The 21,044-nt window shown below is 38.8% G+C and overlaps 1 protein-coding gene across 1 annotated transcript in view; it reads right to left on the bottom strand.

Moving 5' to 3' along the window:
• Positions 1-2,052: 2,052 nt before the first annotated feature.
• The window catches only part of mRpL1 (mitochondrial ribosomal protein L1), a 51,134-nt gene continuing 32,142 nt past the window's right edge, over positions 2,053-21,044 (bottom strand). The window contains exons 6-7 of the mRNA XM_067148557.2: positions 10,198-10,316; positions 2,053-2,864 (exon numbers count right to left, since the gene is read on the bottom strand). Of these exons, the coding sequence (XP_067004658.1) occupies positions 2,586-2,864; positions 10,198-10,316 (398 nt within the window). The 3' untranslated portion in view covers positions 2,053-2,585. The remainder of the gene's footprint in view (positions 2,865-10,197; positions 10,317-21,044) is intronic.

Raw genomic sequence — 21,044 nt, 5'->3', positions numbered from 1 at the left:
ACTAGTCCCAAGTAAATGTTGTAACTTAATTAGTTCAATGTTATTTTGTATTGAAAATGTGGACTTTTAAATTTTCATTTTCTGATATCTCTATTATCGACCATATGGTAAAAATGTATGGGACATACAATAACGTACAAATTAATCCGAACATAGTCATTTCCAAGACTAATTATAACTAATAACAGCAGAATCACATGTTCTCACTAAATACTGTTCACGCATACAAGTTACATGCATTGAAGGCGTATGGCAGTATTATTTATTAACATTATTGGGTATTACTTAATGTTCTCTATAATGCAGTAATTAGCTGAATGTCTTCGGGTAAGTTGTATGTGTTTTCAGTACTGTGTCATTGCACTGTACATTGATAATGGATACCACCCTGGGAAAATGTTAAAATATTGTGAGAAACTGCTTAACAATGGGGTGTTGGTGTGGCTACGGTAAATACCGAGAAACCAAGTTGTTTTTACCACTGAAAGACAAAAACAGTTGTCGGAAATGCAAGACTACACCAAAAGAAGACCATTTGTTCCTTAAGAAGAGTATTTAAAAAAAAAAAGCTTTCAACTGTTTACCTAAACTGAGGTTTAAGTCAAAGTGGGCAAAATGTTTGTGCTACAACAGTTCACCATAGAATGTTGGAGGCAGAAAGAAGAGCACGCAACCAGCAATGAAGCAGCTTCTGACGGATGCTATGCATAAAAGTGATATGGACTGAATTACATAAAGACTGGACTGTGGCAGACTGGAAGATGAGAGCTATTTCAAAGTTTGTAGTCAATGCATTCCTTATGTGCATAAGGAAACATGAGAGAAGATCTCACTGGCCCGCATTCAACAAACATCCTCCATAATGGGGATTTTTATGTAAAAGGGACCAGGACTGTCAGTCCTTGTCAAGGGTATGATTAACAGTAACCAGTACACAGAAATACTTCGAATGAAGGTAGTGCATCCAGATGCTGAAAGTGTTTTTCAACAAGATCTTGCATCATGCCACACATTCAAAAAGGTCTATTTTTTTACAACTTTGCCTTGCGTCGCACCGACACAGATGGGTCTTATGGCGATGATGGAATAGGAAAGGGCTAAGAGTGGGAAGGAAGCGACCGTGGCCATAATAAAGGTCCAGCCCCAGAATTTGCCTGATGCGAAAATGGGAAACCATGGTCAACAAATTCTTTGGAGGAAAAAACATTGAAGTGCTCCCTTGGCCCAGCAACTCTATATCAACCCCACCAAAAATTTATGGGCCATTTGTAAGAAGAGAATGGTGAAACTGGATAGATTCATAAAAGTGAGCTTGATATGTTTGCTGGTGTGGTTTCATGATGAAGAGATCGACAATCTGCTTTTCCTACCGCTTTTTCCCACACCTGTGGGGTTGCGAGTGCAAACTGTGTCGCACATGTTGATTTGGCCCGGTTTTACGGCCGGATACCCTTCCTGACTCCTACACTTATATGGAGGGATGTAATCACTATTACGTGTTTCTGTGGTGGTTGGTAGTGTGGTATATTGTCGGAATATGAACATGAGAGTGTTGGGACAGACACAAACACCCAGTCCCCAAGCCAGAATAATTCATCAGAAGCGATTAAAATCCCCGACCCGGCCGGGAATCGAACCCGGTACCCTCTGAACCGAACGCCAGTACGCTGACCATTCAGCCAACGAGTCGGGCAATGAAGAGATCGAGAATATTTGCAAAAAAAACGGCGGAATCTATGCCAAAACATGTCGTCGTTGTGAAGAACAAAGGAAGTCACATAAAGCATTACGTTATGACTTTCTGTAACTGCAGAACTGATTTTCAGTAGTTTTTACAACGTTTGTTATGACAACACTTTTCCGTATCTTGTTTGGATTAATTTGCATACTACTGTGAATGATTGGAATTTTTTTGTAACGTCTATTATGGACAGTTTCTAGATAGAACTAACATTTCTGGAGGTATTTGGAAGTTTGCATAAATGTAATAATAGCAAATATCTCGAATATTTTCCTCGTATGCTACAAAGCATCAAACAAAAAGATTGAAAATGATATTTTTCACAACATTTATTAAGTAAAATTTTTTTGCTCTAATATTAAAGGAAAAATAAGGTACTTCACATTTTGACTCTCTTAATATTGTTACCATTGTATATTAATAAGATAACATACAGCCTAGTGTACAACCTGGCTATCCCTGAACACAGAGTTTCAAAAAAGTCTGTTAAGCCATTTACCTGTAATGTAACACACAAACAGGCAGATATTAGATTAAAACGGAACTGAACCTATTTAGGCTACTTAATCCGAGATAAAAAGAAAGTAGGGGGCAAAAATTTGAAGTGTACAAACAAAATTATAATTTTATTTATATAGATAGATAGGAGGGGATAGGGAAGAAGAGGGAGAAAGAGATCAAACACTAATATGTTTTAGTTGTGGGATTCATAAATAAACAAGATGTATGAATATAAAATCTTCACATGAGAATAAATGAAAACATATACTTCAGCATTTGTACTAAATTTAGTGCTAAAATCTATTGCACTTCTCTACATACATCTATACTTTATACAAGCCATTTACTGTCCTGAGGTTACTGCAGATGATTCTCTCTTTTCCTTCCCCTCCTCTTCCTCCTCTTCTTCTACCTCCTCCTCTTCCTCTTCTTCAATTCTAATATCCTGGTCTTTCTCTACACCTAGATAAGGCTCGAGATTCACTTTTAACCTTTCCACAGATGGAGCACTAATTAACAAACACCTTGTAATAAAAGGTCCTTCTCTCTTCGGACGAAGGCTGTCCACATCTTTCAGCAGTGCAATGAAGTTTGCTTCGAGGTGAGAAACATCCATATCAAGCTAAGGGGAAAATAACCAAAGATATTAGAACAGAATATGGAATATGCTAAAAAGAAGAATAACATCACATTCATAGTTCTATAAAGTATCTCCTTAAAAAAAATCACCATTTCAAGAATAAGGCCCATTCTCATAGTTCCCCCTTCATCCTTTAATGCTCCCCTAGCAAAATGAAGCGTAAGGTCTTCTAACATCTCCACCTCTGACATTTCAGTCTTTCACTAACACACCCCTAGTTGAAGACATCTTACATTATTGCTCTTTGAAGTTGTATAGAAAGACAGGAACATGAACACACAACACAATAAACACAGTGACAAGTCAGCACAGTAAGAGGAAGCAACAGAAAAGGAGACAAGGACAAACATGAAAACAGTGAAGAACAAGGACAATTTGCAAATCTTCAAATAGGGCTCTATCTTCTCAAATTGACCTGTCATTGGAATTATCCTATTACATTTCCTGTTCATATTACTGTCTTTCTATATATAGACTTGATCTGTCACTTGTTTGTTCCTTTCTATTACATCTACCCATTGGGTTCTTTCTTTCCTACCCTCTGTGGGTGGGGGCAGTAGACTACATCCGTGGTATCCCTTGCCTGTCATAAGAAGCAAATGAAAGTGGGACCAGGGGCTGTCAACTTGGGAGCATGAGCTGACATCCACAGCTCCTCTTGGCAACTCTGGGTTTGCTACCACTTACTTGTGCCAGGCTCCTCACTTTCATCTTTCTTATCAGATCTACCTTGGTCAACTCTTGTTTCCTTCTGACCCTAACGATATTAGATTTGTGAGGCCTAGGGACTACTTCATTTACATGCTCTTCCCAACCCTTCCCTTGGTGCAGGTCTTTCAGTTTGACGCCTATGAGCAACCTGAACATCTAAATGTAAGACAATGATGACAAGTAAGAAGAGGGGGAAGTATTGAACCTCTTCCTTTTCTTCCTCTTGATTAGCGTCAACACACTGCTGATCGGATGCTTGAACTTGTCACATACCCTGTGGACCAGACATTTTTCTACTAAGCATACTAGAGTGCACATAATTATAAAAATGTACATAAATATTAAACTAATCATAGGATATAAACTTCATGGTTTTGATCCATATTGAATTGTGATCACAATAATAATTATTAAATTAATGTTGTAGGGTCCACCTTTCTCAATACTGTAATTATGCAATATTACTGAATTACATTACTAAAGTAGGGACAAGGTTCGGTCTTGGCTGGCCATCTTCAGCCTTAATATAATACATCTAATAACTAAACAAATGTAAAAATACACAACTGACACGAAAACTAATGTACAAAACACACAATTAACATTAAAATCTGGGATGAACTAAGTGTAAAATCTAAAAAATAAATTAGGCTCTAAAATTCTTAGCATCTGGAGTATGCTCATCATACAGACTCTTTCTTGAATTGATATTCATAGAACTGTTAGTTCCATCACTGCTAACCATTACAATTTCAATTGCAAAACGGGAACTGGTAAATGGTGATTCTGTAGTCAGATCATCAATCACTAAATCTACTTGAGTGGTGTTGGCAGTATGCAAGCCACTGTAAATAACCACCAGCTGACGCAGAACTGCTAGATGGTGTTTCTACATCAACCAACGTGAATAAAATGAAATGTGCCCGTAGTGTTTGTTAAAATCGTGCTGAAATGCTGTTGGACATTGTCAGGATGGTACATGAAGATATGGTTAAAACTGACTCGTTCTTAATTTGTGGCTGGTATAAATTCGTAATTCATTGTGGTGTCCATGAAGTTAACCTGAATAAATGATAGATGAAATTAGATAAAATTAATGGAGAGAGAGAGAGAGAGAGAGAGAGAGAGAGAGAGAGTGTGTGTGTCAGTCAAATGGCACAGGTTATATGTGGCATGTAGTGCGTGGTGTACTGCTGTGTGCCTCACACTAACAGTTGTGAGATTCAAAGGAAAAGGAAGGGCCGAGGCAAGGAAAGAGAGGCGGGGCAAGGGGCGAGGGGATGGGGCAAGGGGAGAGGTCAGGGAAAGGAGAGGAGGGGCGGAGGGGAAGGGGAAGGGGGGAATTAAGGCAGGGCCGTCCGACTCGTTGGCTGAATGGGCAGCGTACTGACCTTCGGTTTAGGGGGTCCCGGGTTCGATTCCCGGCCGGGTCGGGGATTTTAACCTTCATTGGTTAATTCCAAAAGCCCGGGGGCTGGGTGTTTGTGCTGTCCCCGACATCCCTGCAACTCACACACCACACATAACACTATCCTCCACCACAATAACACGCAGTTACTTACATATGGCAGATGCCGCCCACCCTCATCGGAGGGTCTGCCTTACAAGGGCTGTACTCGGCTAGAAATAGCCACACGAAATTATATATTATAGGCAGGGCCGAAGGACATGGGAAAAAAGATGGCTGCTGAGGAAAGGTGCTGTGAATATTATGAAAAACTGAATTATGACTTGTTGGTTTGACGTTTCTAAAAATGGGAATTAGAAGGTCAAATAGTATATTTGGATTTTCTGAAATGTCATTAGGATGATGATTCAGGTTAAAATATTGATCTATATGTATGAAGCAGCTTTCAGTAATGTTAAGGAGGGGTCCTTTGCTGATGATTTTGAGAATTTCCATATCTTGTTTTATATCTGTGAATTTGTGATTATAGTCATGCATATGCTGTCGTACAGCTGAAAATTTATTGTACTTCGGGGCACTGACGTGTTCCAAGCACCTTATATTAAAATTCCTCCCGTCTGTCCAACGTAAGAAGAATTACAACTGTTGCAAATAATCCTGTATACACCTGATTTTGAAAAACTATTGAGCTTGTTTATGGATGTGGCATTATGTAAGACTTGTGCTTTCCTATTGTTGGTTTTGAAAACTACTTTTACATAATGCTTTTTAAAGATGTTGGTGACTTTATAAATTTGTTAATTGAACGTAAAGATAGAAAGGGAGGAGTTGTTTTGATTATCTTTTTCAAAGTGTTAAAGGGGCGATATTTATATTTATTGATTCTTTTTTCAACAAAGAAACTGTTGTATCCATTAGATTTAGCTATATTACGAATGGTGTTCAACTCATTTTTAAGGTCTCTTCTAGACACTGGAACACTGAAGACTCGGTACACCATACTGTTGTACGCTACTTGTTTGTGAATTTGGGGGTGTGAAGAATCTTGACGGATTGTAGTGACTGTTTGGGTGGGTTTTCTGAAAATCTTATATCTTAAGTAGCTTGGGTGTCTGGTAATAGTTAAGTCTAAACATTAATTTTGTTCAATTTCAGATTCAAGTTGATTTTTATATGCGGGTCAATGTTATTTAGATTAATGAGGGTAGTAGCAGTGTCTGTGATGTTCTCATACATAATTACTATGGTGTCATCTACTTATCTTGCCCAGACAAGGATGACGTCAAAGTTATTATTATTATTATTATCATCAATTTTGGTGTGTTCCAAAAAATCAAAGTAAATCTCGGCTAAGATACCTGAGGCCGGCGATCCCATAGCCAATCCTTCTTGTTGATAAATAACACTATCGAAAGTGAAATAATTGTTGCCTATAACTAATTTAAGCATAGACATGAAATCCTGTATTTCTAATATACTTAGGCCGCTGTATATGCTTAAATTGTTTTGAATGATGAGGTATACCTTGGAGATTTGTATACTAGGATACATGTTTACAATATCAAATGAGGGGAGAGAATGATTGGATTGAATGTTAAACTTTTTAAATTTATCGATCAATTCTTTAGTGTTTTTGACGGATTTGTTCAACAAAAAATTATAGTTCCTTCTAAAAATCTTTGAATGAATTATGATGCTTTATATAACGGACTCAGTCTATAGTCAATGATCGGGCGAATGGGGATGCCGGTTTTGTATATCTTGGAGAGTTGGCGGTGGCTAAACCTGGGTTCATATTAATTAATTTAGTTTTTTCTTGATCTGTCAATGCATATGAAGTATTCTTGAGAGTCTGCTTAAGGTGATGTTGGATTCTCGGGGTAGGGTCCTTCTTTACTGTAGAGAATGAGCTATCTTTAAAAAAATTGATTTGTTTTCCCTACATATTTATTTTTGACCATTATGACATCATAATTATAAGATTATTACAATTGATTTTCTTTTTGAGAGTATGTATTTACTTTTGTATGAGAATCGAATCCTTGTTGCTATTGTCATCATGAGTAGTAAGGGGTGAATGACAGGAGTTAATATTGTTTTTTGGGTTAAGAATGGAGTTTAATTTTCTTTTTACTTCAATTCATACTTCGTCTTGTTTGTCTGCTGGCAATTTGCTAATGGTAATGGTTAATTCTGCTTCTACTGTTGTAGTGATGGCTGCATTCAGAGTGTTAAAATTAGGACAATCGTGTTTAGGGCCCTTGGCTAAAATGGAACTTTTGTCTATATATAAACAATTGCTTAATTTTAATACTCTACACTGAAATTACGTAAGAATGTAATACACCTCAAGCTATGGCAGAGCGGATCTCTGATTTCAGAGGTTAGATTATATCTTATCGCATCTCGTTAAATTTTTGCATGGCAACCAATGGTCCAGCAGTTATATTTATGTGTAATTACCGTATTTACGCAAATAATCCCCGCCACCGAATAATACCCGCAAACTTACTTTAGGATAGCTCATTTTGAAAAAAAAGACTGCCAACAGTCACGCAAATAAAACCAGAACCCCAATTTCCTGCATCAAATTCAAAAATATATATGCGGGTACTATTCGTGTAAATACGGTATATCCCATATGCGAGGGAATTGATGATAGATTTAATTTACAAAGCTGCGATGTATTTCTGTTCTTAACATCATAAGATATAAATGCTGTGCATAAGCGTTACGTAAATAACCTGTTCAAATTTATCGCAAAGCCTAATAAGCTAAAGCAATGGCAACGCGAACTCCGTAAAGTTTATTATTTTGTTGCCACTTCATGGCCAAGACTCAAATGTTTTAATTATGTAATGTACATCTTTGTGTTATCTGTGATTTCTTTTTATATATTCTTTATTTATGCTTTTCATTCATTAAATCTGTTTATTTTATGAGAGGTTGCTTTATCTTTTCTTTTGTAAACACTAGCAACGAACTGCTCCATATGGTCCATAGCCGTAATTGTCGCTTTGTCAGCATCACTTGCACTTATCACAGAGTCCACCACGGTTAGAGGTTAGAGTGCAAGTACATCATTTTTCAATGGAATAGTTGTTGCCTGCACTGTATCTTCACCTTGTTAAGTATCAGCTGAAACTTGCATTTCCCTCTAGCATCACATGATCGCAGGCGATCAACATGGCAAGATCCCACTTCTCTGAAATAGTCTCCGCATGGCCCATGGCAATGTTTTCGGCAAAAGTTGTGCCATCATCAGACTGTAGCCAGAAATCCTCACATTCAAATTCTTCTTCCTCATTTAAGGAACCAAATCCACATTTGATGATGCAGTTCATGATTGTTAATGAACAAAAATCATCCCAGGCAACAGTCACACGCCACAGAACATCCATCACATTCCACTTGTGCATTTCTCCCCCCAGAACATTTCTAGCGAATTTGTGGTGTAACACGCCAGGTATCAGAGATCAAATGATACCTTTATCTAGGGGCTGTAAGTAGCTCATAGAGTTGGCCGGTGGAAAAAAGAAAATGCACATTAAACTATGTTTGTGCACAGTGTACTGATCCAACAAGAAAAGTATTTTTTTGTCCTGGCACACCAGCCAATTCTCAAACAGTATGCTTGTCATCTAGGCAGTATTAGATGCTTGTAATGGCATGGAAAGCGTCTGATACCTCCATCCACATCACAACAAAGGAAACTGACCCTATCCTTGTATGATTTCCCGCCATGGAATTTCTCTCCTTTAAAACCACAAGTCCATTTTGGTTCAGCATTAAAGAACAATGCACTTTCATCAGCATTGAAAATGTTGTTTCGTGCATATGAATTAATGATATGAGCCATGCTTTCATGCCAACTGTTGGCATTGCCAATGTTTACAAATTCTAGTTCTCCGCACACTGCCTGCCACGTGATATTGTGGCGTTCGTAAAAACAATGAAGCCACCTGTTTAAACACTGAAAATCCAATCCGATCTTTAGCGCCAGTTCATTCACTTTCCCCTTAATAAACATGCCATCAACATACCAAAACCATTCAAATAATTCCATTTCCAAATAGACGTGTTTAGCTCCTTGAATGCACATTCGCTTTTGCAGTATTTGCACGCTGCATTTCTTGACCTTCTATGCTCTCACTATTTATTAAAGATGTTTAAAATTGTGGACACATTATTTTCAAATTCTTTAGCTGTTACAGCTTTTGCTTTTTTTATCCTTTGTAGAACTCCCTTATAATTTACATCTTCTCACTCAATGTCTTAGAAGAATATTGATGCTTAGCCATAGCCATCTCACAATACAAAAACAAACACGCATACCGTAAACTAAAATAGTGTAATTACCCCAATAAACTAAAATACAGTACTAATGAAATATACCGGTAATAACTACAAAGTACATAAATGTATGATAAAACTTAAGTAAAAAAATAACTGCAAGGATACAAAAGAAATACAATTTCACTCTCGAATTTAGCAGTTCTGAGCACACTGTAGACACACCAAAGTGAAAGACCGGAAAGCTACCCCTGCACTTTCCGGAAGACGCATTCTATTGTGATGCAGAGAAATGCTGAATTAAATTATGCTGTAAAATATTATTCAAAAAATTAAAGAAAATTTTGAATTAAATTTTGAATTTTGGTAAAGGGATCAACATTGCTCTTTGAAATATGAATTACCCACATTTCGAATTAACCAATTTAAATAACATGCAAAACCATACCTCGTGTTTCTGGGAAAGAGAGAGATTCTTCGAATGTGGCAGTATTTTGAATTAACCAATTTTGAATTATTGAGGTTCTACTGTAACAACCGAGATTTGTAGTAACGCTGGACATCTCTTTAAAATGAGTACAGTCATAATGGTCATCATCATCATCAGTTTTCCACTCCAGTTGCCCGGGTGTGGTTTACGAGCACTCTCCACTTCTGTCTGTCCATGTACCACTCTTCTCTCAAGACGACATCCCAGAGTCATAATGGTGATTATTAATTAAAATTATTTTTGAACATTTGAGATTACGGGGAGGAAAAAAATCGTACAATGTACTGAAGGAAACTATAAATGGATATTTCATATTAGTTTCAAGAATATAGCATTCACATTGATTTGAAACTCGTTCTACAAATTCATTACTGTACATAATTTTTAAATACCGTAAATGCCCTAAAACTTACTTTTCCTATACTGGTATCGATCCATCCATAGTCCTTTTCATTTTCATCACTGGATGAAGCATACTTAATGCCAAACTTGAATCTTGACACCATTTCAGCTACATCAGCACCCAAAGTTCCTGCAAATAGAAATTACTCATTTTGATGGAAAATAATAACCAAATACAGTAGAAGTCTGTTATCGCGAGGATTCATAACAGCGAAAAATTTACTCGCTATAGCGGGTTCTCGTTATATCAGATTTTTTGTAAAAGTCGGGAAAACCCCCATACACATTCAAATCAGTATGAAACAGCAATCAGTTTGTTCAAAACTTTCAATTTCGTGGCTAATATCCACACTACGGCTTACTACTTAGTTATTTTTCGAAATCCGATACTACGTGAAAGTGTGTGTTTAATTTCATTCTGAAAAAAATGGTAGTACCGTATTTCTCCAAATTCAAGACGACCCCCACTTTTTCTTTTAAAAAATTTTAATCAGGCTAAAAAAAGCTTTGCAAAATAATATGAATGCATTTCTTATACAGTACGCATTTTAGACTAGTTTTTGACGCCGAACATTGACTTAAGTTATGCCGTATTTTTTTCGGCTGCACAATTATTCTTTATTTTAGCGATTAACTTAAAATTGGCATCATAATATCGAAGACAACACGTTGGAAATTTGCCGGCAATACCTATTCCATGTGTCTGTACAACACGACGATCCATCACGAAAATATTTTTGTTGAATATAAAACTGTTACTTTAACATGGCATCAGATATAACTGGCTGCCACTACACGCACGTCTCGCTTGCCGGGTTCGGCCAACTTCAGCGACTAACAATGTATAGGTCTAATAGTGGAAGCTGAAGGTCAACGAACTAGCCGCGGTATGGCATTCCGCCCTAGCGCTTTTCGTGCACATACCTCACAATTTCATCTTCGACTTCTTTAACACGTTCCCTGCTTTGTGAGTCACATGTGACTCATACAGCACAAAAATGTGGTGCTGGACAAAAATAAACATTTTATTCCTATGCTGCTACGGTGATAACTTTGCCTAACAGTACGACAGCGAGTCACAGGTGGTATCTATGTTGTTCTACGGCACAGGTGTACGTTTAACAACTACCTTACACCACGAGGCACGGGTGACTCGTGACGCATGGATGTAATGCAACTTTTACTATTTGCTATATGAGTCACCAGTGCCTCGCATTTTTACTAGATGTCCCGCTAAACTGCGGTGGACAATAGGGGCTATACATTGTTGATCGAGTATTATCGTGCTCTAGCCATCATTGTAGGCTGGTGGAAATCTGTTGTGACAGCGTGTGAATACTCTTGTCATCGTGTGAGGTAACTACAGGATATACAATTGGGCATCTTTTCCGCGCAGCATCGTGGTAAGAATGTTACTTATATACAGATTTCATCATCTTATTCTCAACTATAAGCATAGAAAGCTAAAGAATGTGTGTGAATTGTTTCAGACGAAACGTAGATTAGCAGACTTCCAGCTACCCAAAGAGTGTTCCAGTTCAGACTCTTCACAACGAGCCAGGAGATCTCGATTAGCGAATCCATTAGAGGAGTCGGGTTTTGAGGATCTTTTAGGAGATGAAGTAATCCAATGTAGTGATATTGAGGATCCCAATTTTTCATTGTCAATTTCATCATCTTCACCTGTGTCCTCTGGAACCGACACAGATGTACATGATAGCCACAGTGAAAGTGACAGTGAACAAGTTAAAATACAATCACTTAAATCAGACTGAAGTTGGTGTGATATAACCAGGAATGATTTAGGTTGCACTGTTTTTTTCCTGGGGAAGCAAAGGTTCAGTTACAGTTAGAAGAGTGACAGCCAACTGATATATACTCTCACTTCATAGATGAGAGCCTATACAAATGATGGTTCAGGAAACCAACAGGTATGCCAATCAATTTAAACAAAGTCCTAAGGAGAAAAGCAAGTCCAGATGTGCTACCGATGTGTAATAAACAGGCGGTTGTTTATTGTCAACAAGTTTTGTGTGCGCGTGCAGTGGGTGAAAAGAAGCAGCGTTGTTACTGCGGTAGTTGCCAGTGGTGTTCATTACTGTTAGGCCACGAATGCAAGACGACCCTCAATTTTTCACCTGAGATTCTGAGAAAAAACCGTTGTCTTGGATTCGGAGAAACACGGTATCACTCCAGAGGCTTCTGTGGCAAACATTTCAGTTTTCTTCTTCACACGGCGTCACCTAACCGTATATGTATCATGAAAACATATTTGAAACGCATGTAGAGAAATGATAACCTCCTCGTTAAAAATTTACATGTGATAGCCTTTCCGAAATTTACCTAGACGCAAGAAAATATAAACTATCCTCTGAAATCAGCGATGTACTCTGCCACATCTTGAGGTGTATCACATCCTTACTTAATATCGGTATATAACATTAAAATTAAAAGTTTGTTTACTTCAGTCTTTATTTTTAATGAGTTAACAACTGCTATCGGCAACGTTATTTACGCATTTATTACGAAAATGTGTTATCCTCTTTCATTTCAAATTTTCTTTAGAAAACAGCAGTCAACGGGTATTAGTAATCTACTCCAACATCGCTTTCGAACGTCGACGAGAGAGCTCGCAAATGCACATAGCGAGAAAACTATTCCGTACCGAAGATGATCGATCACATTTTGTGGCTAATGTTTCAGTTTTCTTATTCAAACAGCGTCACTGATCCAACTTAACTGTACTATACAGTACGTATGGTGAAAACATACTTCGAGAGCCAGTAGAGAAATGATAACCTTCTTGTTTTAAATGTACGTGACAATAGCCTTTCCATAATTTAACAGACGCAAGAAAATATAAACTAACATCTGAAATCAATGATGCACTCTGCCATATCAAGACGTGTATCCTATTCTTACTTAACTGCAGTATTTAGCATTAAAATTAAGCGATCATTTATTCAGCCTTTATTTTTAACGAGTTAACAACTGTTATTCGACATGTTATTTATGCATTTATTACTAAAAAAGTTATCTTTCATTTTGAATTTTCTTTACGGAACAGAAGTTGATGGGTATTAATAATAGACTTGTTATTAATAATAGACTCCAACATCGCCTTCGAATGTCGACGAGAGAACTCGCTAGTGGACATAGCGAGGAAACAATACCGAAGGTGATCGATCGCATGCAATATAATCGCCGGGGTGCATAAATAACGGTAACAGAAAAAATCGTGCGCGCTTAATCGCTCGTAATAACGGATGCGTGAGTGATAAGGCTCTCGCTGTAACCAAAGGATAACACACAGTTTAATATAGGAATTTTGAAGGGACGCACAAACATTGTCGTTATAATGGGGTTCCCGTTATATACCGTACTCGCTATAGCGGACTTCCACTGTAGCAATCAAGATACAAGCAAATCAAGCTAGAAATCATGGCATACTTCTGTTGAAGAATTTTCCTCATAAGTTACACAGAAAATGACAGCAATTAGCATAAGTTCAGTTAAGGAGGAAATGAGAACATATTAATTGCTGTACAGAAAAGGAAACTGGTGTAGGTGAAAAGAGCAAAATTAGCTTGACAATTAATGGATGTGAAGTATTTACTGTATCTATTTGAAAAGATTGCTGAAGATCAATCATCAAATTTTCAAGTGACAGATTATGAGTCTGATCATCCTACAACCTCTCTTGCACTTTTTTTTCCTGTTTGTTTTACATCACACCAACTCAGAGAGGTCTTACGGCGATGATGGGATACAACAGGGCTAGAATTGGGAAGGAAGCATCTGTGACCTTAATGGTGTGAAAATGAGAAACCACGGAAAGCCATCTGCAGGGCTGCCAACAGCGAGGTTCAAAACCATTATCTCCCGAACCCCTACACACCTTGAACCGTGTACCCAACTTGTTCAGTATTGTGGGTACTCTGCAACTGTATTCCACGTCAGGTTTTTATTATGATGTTTTCAAACGTTGGTAAATTAAAAACTCAAAACTTCCCACATTCATGATCTTAAATTTGTTAAAGTTGTAGCAAATTGATGGATGATTCATGCTTGAACTGTTGGAAATCTCAATTTTGATCACTATTATTTTTATAGTAAAAGCAAACTCTCAATTATCTGGTTCACAAATTACCTGTGCATAGTTATGGAAACATTTCTTTTTAAAGGATTGTCAATGGAGGGTCATTGTGCAGATTCAAAGCAGTTTCCCACATGCAGAAGAAAATTTTCAAATTTATTATACATCCTTGTTAGAAATAGTGCAAGCAATGTACAACAACTGTGTTAGCAGAGTACTGACCCCATATGGAAAGACAGAATGGTTTAGGAATAACACTGGACTAAGACAGGAGAGTGTGCTCTCACCTCTTTTGTTTATTATGGTCCTGGACGAAATTGAAATGGAAACAAAGGAAGCCTATGGACATGAAGAGACTGCTATTTGCAGATGATGATGCGATCTGGGGAAAGGACAGCAAAGAAGTGCAACAACAACTAGAGGTACTGAACGAAAAAATTTAGAAGTATGGCATGAAAATCAGTACAGAGAAAAGCAAGACTATGGTGATGTCGAGAGGGGAAAAGAAGACAAGGGCACAGTGAAAATTGGAAGTCAAGAGTTTGGAAACTGTGGACAGCTTTAAATACCTAGGAAGTGAATTAATGCAAAATGCTAGGGTGGGCATGGAGATTAGCAGGAGGGTACAGCAGGGTAATACATTCTATCAAAGTGTAAAAAAACTTGTTTGGAGTAAAGAAGTGCCACAGAAAAGTAAAGAGATAATGTACAAAATGTCCTATGTACCCATACTGAATTATGCAACTGAGACTTGGACTTTGACTAACAGGCAAGAGAGTAGAATTCAAGCCCGTGAGATGAAATTCCTAAAAAGTAAGATAGGAAAAACAAGAAAAGACAGAGTGAGAAGTGATCTTAGGAAGGAAGTTGGGATAGGAAAGCTAAATGAGAAAGTTGAAAAGAATCAATTAAGGTAGTTTTGACATGTAAAGAGGATGGAGGAGAATAGAATTCCAAGGCAGATGCTGGAGGCAAAGTGCGAGGGTAAAAGAGCAAGAGGAAGACCTAGGACAAGATGGATTGAATCAGTGAAGAGCGGCATAAGATGACGAAATTTAGACTGGGACAAGATCGTGGAAGAGGAATGGTGGAAGGAACAACCAACCAGTGTTGCCAACTTGGCGGAATTAGAAGACCATCAGCGGAGAAATATATAATTTAGCAGACAGCGGAGGTTTTGGCGGAATTCTGGATTTATTATAGTGGAATTTAGTGTTTTATCCATTTCACGTTTTAAAAAAATCTCCAGTCTGTCTCCAATCTATTGCGTATTTCTTACACCTAAATTTGTCTACTTGAGGAATATTTCCATATTTGGTGATTAATGGTTGATTGTTGAAACCTGATCTAGTCCCTTCTATATACTTTGTCTTTTCATAAGATATTATTATTGTTATTATTATTATTATTATTATTAATTTCCTTCCTTCTAGCCAGATTGGAATTTCTTGACTTTACGAAGAAGCCTATGCCTTTTGAATCCGAAATTTGCATCGGGTTACATGAGGAGCTAGCAGACGCATGAGGTAAACATGTTATTTGCATTTGATGAAATCAGGTTTAAAATAGTAACGTGAACTTTTCTCATCCCATTTACTGGTTTCTAATAAATGAATAAACTTATATTGGACTGCCCACAACATTTCAGTTTCTAACAGTAAGCCGCTGGCGCTTTCAGCACAGTAAATTCTTATACATAGAAGAAACTCCGCTCAATATCTGCAGAAATCAATGAAGCATATCATTTAGACTGGGACAAGATCGTGGAAGAGGAATGGTGGAAGGAAAGAGGAAGATGGAGAAGTACAGTAAAACCTCGATTATCCATTCTAATGCCCGGGAAGGGGTGAAGGGTTAATAAAAAAAATTAAAAAATAGATAATGCATACTAGTAAATTTAATGGACTTTACAGTACATAAAGTACCGTATAAACAACAGCTAATTTTAATTTATGGTCGCCACTAGAGTTTGCACAGCACAAGATGGTAACATGCTCTTTACTAGATTTGTGACCAGGAGCTGATTTCTCTTCAGCAGCTGCTAGTGTTTTACTGGGTAAGCACTTTCAATAAAGTCCAGTTTCATTGGCATTGCACACTTGACTTGGAATGAAACTGTATCTCTCAATTACAGTGAAACTCTGTTAAGAAGTTTTTCAAGGGACCACAAAAAAAAAAATTTCTTAAGCAGGAAACTTCTTAAAAGGGGTAGGCCTAATGCCCGAAAACTTATTCTGTACTTTGACAAACATGTGAAACACACAGCCAACAGATTTCCTTGTTTGTGAACAATAACGAAATAGGCTGTTATATAAGAGCTGCTAAAAGAAAGCTACAATATAAATACAGTATTAGATTATCATGACATGTATTTTTAGAGATAAAGTAAAATATTGTAATTGAACATACTGTATTATAAAAATTCTTGATAAGAGAAAGGGACATATTATATAAAACCTTGCACAAGAGAGAAAAGAAATATTAAGAACATTAAAACGGTAGATGGTGACCGTACATTATGTAAATTCCATACTACATTAGACATTAAATACATTTCCAAACACAAAAGTCTACGCTCCTACTTGGAAAAGAAATTGTCCAGGGTTGACTGTTTTTAGGTTTTTACTGCTTTCTTGAACTACAAACCACCGAGCTGGATAGCTGCAGTCGCTTAAGTACAGCCAGTATTCCGTATTCGGGAGATAGTGGGTTCGAACCCCACTGTTGGCAGCCCCGAAGATGGTTTTCCGTGGCTTCCCATTTTCACACGAGGCAAATGCTGGGGCTGTACTTTAATTAAGGCCACGGCCGCTTCCTTCCCATTCCTAGCCCTTTCCTGTCCCATCGTCGCCGTAAGACCTATCTGTGTCGGTGCGATGTAAAGCAACTTGCAAAAGAAAAAAAAGAAAATAATAATAATAATAATAATAATAATAATAATAATAATAATAATAATAATAATAATAATAAACCTCCCACATTCCCACCTTGCCTTCCATGTGTTCTGAGGCGCACTGACTGAACCTTCCATAAACCGCCTCAGTTTTTCACACCCCCCGACATCTTCAAGTTAATGGCAGCAGACGGGACATCGGCAACTTATTCTTAGAACCTATTCATAGGTCTATATCGCCCCTGCATTCCTACTAGTTGTCACGGCCACGGGCGTAGTTTCTGGCTGTTTCGCAAGTACCGCATGGACAAATCGATACTGAGTTTATTTTCCTGCTTTAATCCACTTCATGCTAAAGGTAATGAAGAAAAGAAAAGCAGGTTCGAAGTTGCAGAAATGAGTGCATGGGAAAGTATTGGGGTATTACATGCGAGTGATAAAAGCGCAGTAGCAACACTAGCACATCTAAACGTAAACAGTTTCTTTCCCCACGAGAATTTTATTTCATGTCTCCTCATCCTTGTGCTATGTTCTAATAATGCAATGTAATAATTACGAGTGACACGATAATACAATGTTTAGCTCGTATAAAGGTAAAAATAAAAATAACTTTCGATTTTATGCCAACACGTGGTATCGCGATGCCTCTGAGTGCGTGTGTTAGGCCCCTCTCACCAACACCCAACTGGTTATCAACATTCATTCAACTTCGTAGATGATCGGGATCTTTCGGCCGGCTGTTTCGCGGCATAATATGTATCAGCTGGCAAGTCGGCTGCATTCTCTTTGGTCAGCTGTTTTCTGCATAGAGTCAGGATGTTTCTTTGTTTCGAAATAGTTTATTCACCTAACTAATAATGGACACGGAAAATCTTATCAGTTTACTTCCAAACCGTAATTTCCTCTACAAGACCCTAAGTATTATTACAACAACAACAACAACAACGTAAGAGAGAATAGCTGGAAGGAAATAAGCAAGGGAATGAAAATCCAAACAGGTTAGAATATTCAATTTTGTGGTAGATTAGGCCTATACAGTACTTTATTTCGCAATTATTGTTGACCTTATTTCAAATCATATTATCATGTTGGAGTCCATATACAGTATGATATGTCAGTACAATAATTGACATGGCTTGGAATGTACAGTATTTATCGTGAACAATTTTGTAAGTGGCATTCCTTACGGTTGTCGTTTATGTATTCCTAACAAACAGTACGGTAATGCATTTGTGTTGTGGACAAATACATTTTTCGGTTTTTAATTAATGTTGATGCCACCTCGATTAATGACTTCACCCTGTCACGGCACGCAACTTACTGCATTAATGTTTTATCATAGCATCCATTGCGTGCTTTGTGTTTCCTGCGTAGAATCCCATTTGATTCTATTCTGCTTGATGTAAACGGTGGAGTGGAAATTACGACTGATGGGTTCGATTCGATTCCACAAGGTGAGACTGAGCATCTGGTGGTGGTGTTGTCACAGCGTGATGTCATATGGCCTTGGCAACCCCGGAGAAGCTCCATGACAGGTGCAAACGGTCTAACACAGGGTTCAACTTGCACGGGGACTGGAGGGTTCTAACCATGAGCTGCTTTGAGCGGACATTTTCTATCTCAAGGGGCTCTAAAATTTGAACTGTTTAACCAGGAAATATATTTACAACAGAACACTTTAAGCGGGATAAATATACATATATCTTAATGCAACCGATCAAGGGACCACTTCTTAGGCGGGAAAACTTCTTATGCGGGAACTTCTTAACTGAGATTCACTGTGTGCGCTTAAACTCGTATCTAAAGTTTTCTGCTGCACTGGTGTCACCACTTAGTTTTTCTCCTTCGATGTTTAATTCTCGAATGCCATGTCTGTCCTAAAACCTCTGTAGCCAACCGTTGAACGCTGGTGAAGACCCTGAGAGCCCCATCTTTTCGTGAAAAATTTGTGCCTGCATTGTTATCATAGGACCACTAATAGGTACACCATCACCTCTCTTTGTTGAAACCACATGAATAACGCAGCATCCAGTTCCTTTAAAGATGATGCTTTCATTGATTTTCTTTTAGCGAGTCCATGCAAACTGCCAGAACTCATATATCACAAATATGATTATAATACACTGACTGACAGAGCAAATGCAACACCAAGAAGGAGTGGTCAGAACTTTATGCCAATTGCAGGGTAGACTGACGTCACTGAGGTATGCTCATGATGTGAAATGCGCCGCTGTGCTGCGCACGTAGCGAACGATAAATGGGACACGGCGTTGGCGAATGGCCCACTTCGTACCGTGATTTCTCAGCCGACAGTCATTGTAGAACGTGTTGTCGTATGCCACAGGACACGTGTATAGCTAAGAATGCCAGGCCGCCGTCAACGGAGGCATTTCCAGCAGACAGACGACTTTACGAGGGGTATGGCGATCAGGCTGAGAAGGGCAGGTTGGTCGCTTCGTCAAATCGCAGCCGATACCCATAGGGATGTGTCCACGGTGCAGCGCCTGTGGCGAAGATGGTTGGCGCAGGGACATGTGGCACGTGCGAGGGGTCCAGGCGCAGCCCGAGTGACGTCAGCACGCGAGGATCGGCGCATCCGCCGCCAAGCGGTGGCAGCCCCGCACGCCACGTCAACCGCCATTCTTCAGCATGTGCAAGACACCCTGGCTGTTCCAATATCGACCAGAACAATTTCCCGTCGATTGGTTGAAGGAGGCCTGCACTCCCGGCGTCCGCTCAGAAGACTACCATTGACTCCACAGCATAGACGTGCACGCCTGGCATGGTGCCGGGCTAGAGCGACTTGGATGAGGGAACGGCGGAACGTCGTGTTCTCCGATGAGTCACGCTTCTGTTCTGTCAGTGATAGTCACCGCAGACGAATGCGGCGTCGGCGTGGAGAAAGGTCAAATCCGGCAGTAACTGTGGAGCGCCCTACCGCTAGACAACGCGACATCATGGTTTGGGGCGCTATTGCGTATGATTCCACGTCACCTCTAGTGGGTATTCAAGGCACGTTAAATGCCCACCGCTACGTGCAGCATATGCTGCGGCCGGTGGCACTCCCGTACCTTCAGGGGCTGCTCAATGCTCTGTTTCAGCAGGATAATGCCCGCCCACACACTGCTCGCATCTCCCAACAGGCTCTACGAGGTGTACAGATGCTTCCGTGGCCAGCATACTCTCCGGATCTCTCACCAATCGAACACGTGTGGGATCTCATTGGACGCCGTTTGCAAACTCTGCCCCAGCCTCGTACGGACGACCAACTGTGGCAAATGGTTGACAGAGAATGGAGAACCATCCCTCAGGACACCATCCGCACTCTTATTGACTCTGTACCTCGACGTGTTTCTGCGTGCATCGCCGCTCGTGGTGGTCCTACATCCTACTGAGTCGATGCCGTGCGCATTGTGTAACCTGCATATCGGTTTGAAATAAACATCAATTATTCGTCCGTGCCGTCTCTGTTTTTTCCCCAACTTTCATCCCTTTCGAACCACTCCTTCTTGGTGTTGCATTTGCTCTGTCAGTCAGTGTATTTATAGATCCACCTGTTCAATATAATACAATCCACTATTTCATGTGATTAAAATTTATACATAATACATAAAAGTCATAGGTACATGTTTCACCCTTTTTTACGGGCATCATCAGCCTATATCAATCTTAAAAATTAATGGATACGAGAGCTTTCTAAGCTTATAAATCATAGAGTAAAATGTTGGACAACGATCTCATAAAATGTTGTACTATAACATCTAAAATAGGGATATTGCACAGAAAGTATGTTAAAAACAAAAAATGTGAATTAACAGTTTTTGAAGATTATAACATGGTTAATCATGAATATTTGAGCGTTTAAAACC

The sequence above is a fragment of the Anabrus simplex genome, chromosome 1 (genome assembly GCF_040414725.1).
Source record: "Anabrus simplex isolate iqAnaSimp1 chromosome 1, ASM4041472v1, whole genome shotgun sequence".
Taxonomy (NCBI): Eukaryota; Metazoa; Arthropoda; class Insecta; order Orthoptera; family Tettigoniidae; genus Anabrus; species Anabrus simplex.
This window is presented reverse-complemented; position numbering and strand designations above follow the sequence as displayed.